The sequence below is a fragment of the Myotis brandtii genome, unplaced genomic scaffold (genome assembly GCF_000412655.1).
Source record: "Myotis brandtii unplaced genomic scaffold, ASM41265v1 scaffold577, whole genome shotgun sequence".
Lineage (NCBI taxonomy): Eukaryota > Metazoa > Chordata > Mammalia > Chiroptera > Vespertilionidae > Myotis > Myotis brandtii.
The window spans coordinates 1,618,073-1,622,399 of NW_005370161.1; the positions used below are offsets into that span (position 1 = coordinate 1,618,073).

The 4,327-nt window shown below is 64.5% G+C and overlaps 1 protein-coding gene across 1 annotated transcript in view; it reads left to right on the forward strand.

Moving 5' to 3' along the window:
* POFUT2 (protein O-fucosyltransferase 2) overlaps positions 1-2,098 on the forward strand; it is a 14,455-nt gene extending 12,357 nt beyond the window's left edge. The window contains exon 9 of the mRNA XM_014549952.1: positions 818-2,098. Within this exon, the coding sequence (XP_014405438.1) occupies positions 818-971 (154 nt within the window). The 3' untranslated portion in view covers positions 972-2,098. The remainder of the gene's footprint in view (positions 1-817) is intronic.
* The last annotated feature ends 2,229 nt before the right edge of the window (positions 2,099-4,327 follow it).

Here is a 4,327-nt window from a genome sequence, read left to right on the forward strand (position 1 = left end):
TCAGGTACTCGTCTCATTCCCGTGGCCCGTGCTGTGCTGTCGTGATTGCTTCCCCTGCCCCCTCTCTAGCTGCAGGAGGGTGAGTGTGGGGCAGCTTCATTCCCAGACCTGCCCCGCCTGACGGCCAGGAGCAGCCCCGGCCTGGGACTGTCCTGGGGGAGGCAGCCGCGAAGGGTGGGTCCTGGGCCTCCTTGTGGACTCCTCTGAGGACCCTGTGCCCGCTGGCACTGGGGGAAGGCCAGAAAGAACTTCTGGAGTAAAATGGCAAGTAGCAGTGGAGCAGCTTATTTCCTTCTGCGCCAGGATTCTCGGACTCCTGGGTGGAGGCCGTGTTTGGTTCTGATGAGTCAGCATGTGCATCTGCCCTCGTGTGTGCTGGGCGCTCCCCCGGGTGAGGGCCCTTTTCCTCCGCTGAGCCGGGGGGTGGGGAGCAGGCTCAGCCCCAGTGGCGGGGATGGCGGTGGGCTGGGGCTGAGAGACAGCCTGCAGCTCGGCCGCCACCCCGGGTTCTGAGTGAGGGCCTGCCAGCTCTGTCCCCTCCGCCCCCAGAGTCTGTGGAGATTGTAGGTGAGGGCTACGAGGCCGGCCTCCCATAGACCCACACCTGGCCGACGTTGGCAGGGCAGACCTCTGGTGCAATTGTGCCCAGGCTGTCATCCTGGGGGCTGGCGGCTGTAGGCGATTGCTTCCCACCGCCCTGGCCATGGGGACAGCCTCAGGGGCCCGGGGCCTCAGGCCGGGCCAGTGTCTGGGGGGGTTGTGCTTGCGACTGGTGAGTTCCGTGCACGACTCTGGTGACCCCTCTGTTGCTTTGCAGGTTCTTCATCGGCACCTCTGTCTCCACGTTCTCTTTTCGGATTCACGAGGAAAGGGAGATCCTGGGGTTGGACCCCAAGACTACATACAACCGGTTCTGTGGGGACTTGGAGAGAGCGTGCGAGCAGCCCACGCACTGGAAGGTTGTGTACTGAGCTGGCACTCGGAGGCCCGTGCCCTGCACCCATTGTACCCGCGGTGGACTTGGGGCTTCCCCTAATGTCACATGTCACTGTGGTGTTGCTCCTGCCCTTGGCTGGTGGCTAGACAGGCAAACGTCATGTCTCGGAGTCTCAGGCCCGAGGAGGCCACACACGCATGCACAGCCCATGGCCACATGAGCACAGCGGGAGCTGTGCTGCGCGTGGAGCTCTCCCTGTTCCTGTGTCTTCTAGCTTTCGCTGCCCATGCAAAGGCACTGCCACTGGGGGCTCTGGTGGTCTTTTCTGTCAGGATCTGAAGCCGTGTGTCAGCCACAGCAGGGCTCGCGGCATGCTTTCCTCGGCCGTCCTTGGTGGGCTTCTCCAGGGAGTCGGCAGGCGTGTGTGAGCAGCTCCCGTCTTGGGGGCCGCAGAGCTGGCCAGGCCCTGGGGCTCGGTGTGATTTGAGTCTGTGGGTCAGTCATTGTAACTCACTGTTGCCCCCAAAGCACAGTATAGTTCTGCCCTGAGCTGGAGGGAGTGAACGGCTGCCTGCAGGGCGGGTGGGAGGGGCCTGTGACCTCGCTCTCCCCTGTCCGGCCGGGAAGTTGCACGCAGGTCTTGAGCGACTTGGCCTGTGCAAGCGGAGAGAAACGTCCTCCCCCCACGCCCAGCTGCTGCCTCTGCACCTGTGGTTGTCACTCAACACCCGACCTGTGTGGGGAGGGGCCTAGCAGGCCAGCTGTCCTCGGCTGTCCTCCTCCAGGGGCCCTTTCTGAGGCCTCGGAACTGCTACCCGGGGCTGGGGGTGGAGGGATGCCCCCGGGCAGGTGTGTCGGCTGTGGAACACTGCCAGGGGGCCCGCCCTGTCCCCTCTGTAACTGGGAACCCTGACCTCAGGGACACCTGGGTGAACGGCCGTGGGCACGAGCGTGGGCACAGGGCCCTTCTGCTGAGCCGGCAGCCAGGACATGGGGTCGAGGCCACGGCCTCCATTCTCCGGCTCCTTCCCAGGCTTCGGAAATCTGTGAACACGCAGGGCCCATGGTGTCAGCTGTGCAGGCTGAAGTGACGATATATTTATTCTATTCCATTTGTACATTCACACGTTACTAATAAAATAAATGTTCTAGAAAGCAGAATCCTAGAAATGGCGCCTTTTCTACGCTGGAGCATCCTTTAGGCTGGGAGCTGTACGAAGCAGTGTGGGCTGTGGTCACCCCTTTTTAAGGGAAAATAGTGCTTTGTCGTCGTGGGTGTGCGGTCACCGTGCGGTGCTGCGGGAGGGCATGTGCCAGCGGAGTGTGCAGAGGGCGCCTGCCTCCTGCCCATGGTGCCACCTGCTGCCCAGCTCGTGAGAGAAAACTCCACTGTTGGAGCGACTGAGAACGCCAGCCTCAAGTCTTCGGAGGCAGCAGCGTCGTCCTGGGTCTGCATCCTGGTGGAAAGAGCAGCGAGAAATCCCACCTTAGAGGGCGGGAGACACGTGGGGAAAATGGCGGGAGGGGAGCTCAGGGCCCAGGGCAGAGTTCCCCGAGGACCTGGGACATGCCTCCCTCCATGGCCCAGCACACTGGCCGTGGTTACCCACCTGGCATCAAGTCCCGGGACCAGCGGGCAGCTTCGCTGGTGTGAGAGGTGGCACGCCGTGGCCCTGGCCAAGCCCAGGAGGGGCAGTCGGTGCTGCTGGACGGGGCCATCAGGGCGCGCAGGCACTGCTCCCCGGGGCGAGACTGCTTGGGTGACTTTACCTGGGACGTGGCACCTTATGGCATCGGCCTGCCCGGTTCTGAAAGCCCGGCCGCCTCCAGGGCCTGTCCCAGCAGGCCATCTTCCCTGGAGGGGAGGGGAGGAAGCGGTCCTTTGTGAATAGCGACAGTGTTTGCTTCCTGTGGCTGCAGCCCGTGCCAGGCGGTCTGGCTGCGAGGCCCTGCTCTTGGGAAGTGTTTGGAGTGTGTGTGTGTGTGGAGGGGTGTCCTCTATGCAGGGCCACCAGAGGATGGGCTGTTGGGGGACAAACCTTACTGTCTTGACCTTGAGCCAGAGGGACTTCCAAGGAGTCCCATGCTGGGATCCACGGGGTCATGGTGGGCTCTCCCAGGCGAGGCCGCTGGGCCCTGGGCTGCGTGAAGCTTCTGATGGACAGGCCTGGGGACACGGGCCCCGCCCACTATCTCTCACCTGGGACACGGGCCCAGCCCCCCTCTCTCTCACCCGGGACACAGGCCCAGCCCCCCTCTCTCTCACCCGGGACACGGGCCCAGCCCCGCTCTCTCTCACCTGGGGACACGGGCCCAGCCCCGCTCTCTCTCACCCGGGACACGGGCCTGGCCCTGCTCTTGCTCACCTGGGCCTTACTGTCACACCAGTAGATTTGCCCGAGGTGGGTGGGACTCCTGTTGTGACCACAGTGCCCTCTGGGCTCGCTGGGGCTTCAGGCCCTGAGTAGAGCTGTCATTTCAGATGGGAGCCTCGGCCCAGAGGGAGGGCTGATTAGGGCTGCACAGCCCCTCCGAGTGGGTTGCCCTGTCAGTGTCAGCCCCTTTCTCTTCCTCCAAACAAGGGAGCCCCCAGGAGCCCCTCACTGCCATGCAGACAGACGGCCTTGGGCCTGGCCAGCAGCGCCGTGTCACTTGCTCATACTGCGCCTTGTCCTCTGTCCTGGGCGGGGAGGTGGGGACCACAGCCAGATCCGAACCCGGGCTCCGCAGCCTGAGGGTGACCGAGGCCACTCAAGGAGCGGAGTTTGGGCCACACGTGGAGGCGCATGGGAGAAACCACAAAGTGGGCAGAGGAGGGCCCCCACCCTAAAGGAGGGGACAGAGGGTCCCCGGAGAGGGCTGCGCAGCGCCCGGCAGTTGGCAGACGGCCTGCGGATTCAGTAACCCGGTTTCCTGGCCCCGGGGGTGCGCGGCCTCGTCACAGCGCACTGCTGGCTCCCAGGCCATCTGTTCCCGCGGCTGCCTCATCGCTCCTCGCGGCCACATTAGCTGACTAATGAAGGCTGATGCTGCAAGAAATGGCCCGTGGCACATTAAATCTCTCATTTCGATGAAGAGGCCTTTTTAGGACAAACCAGGGCCGCTTCATGTCCCTCACGGCTGGGCCCTGGGCAGCCACGGCCGCCTTCGTGCCCAGGGGACAAGTACGCGACCACCGCAGTGCCATCAGCACTGTGCCCTGCGCGGCCTGAGAACCCGACAGCCTCGGCCCATCGCTGGGAGGAGGCGATGAGCCCTCATTCGTCCAGCAGCCAGTAGAGCAGGCACCCGGTCACCTCGCTGACAGGCTGGACCAGGGTCCGGGGCTCGAGCCCCCCCCCCCCCCCCCCCCCCCCCCCCCCCCCCCCCCCCCGCCCCCCCAACCCACAG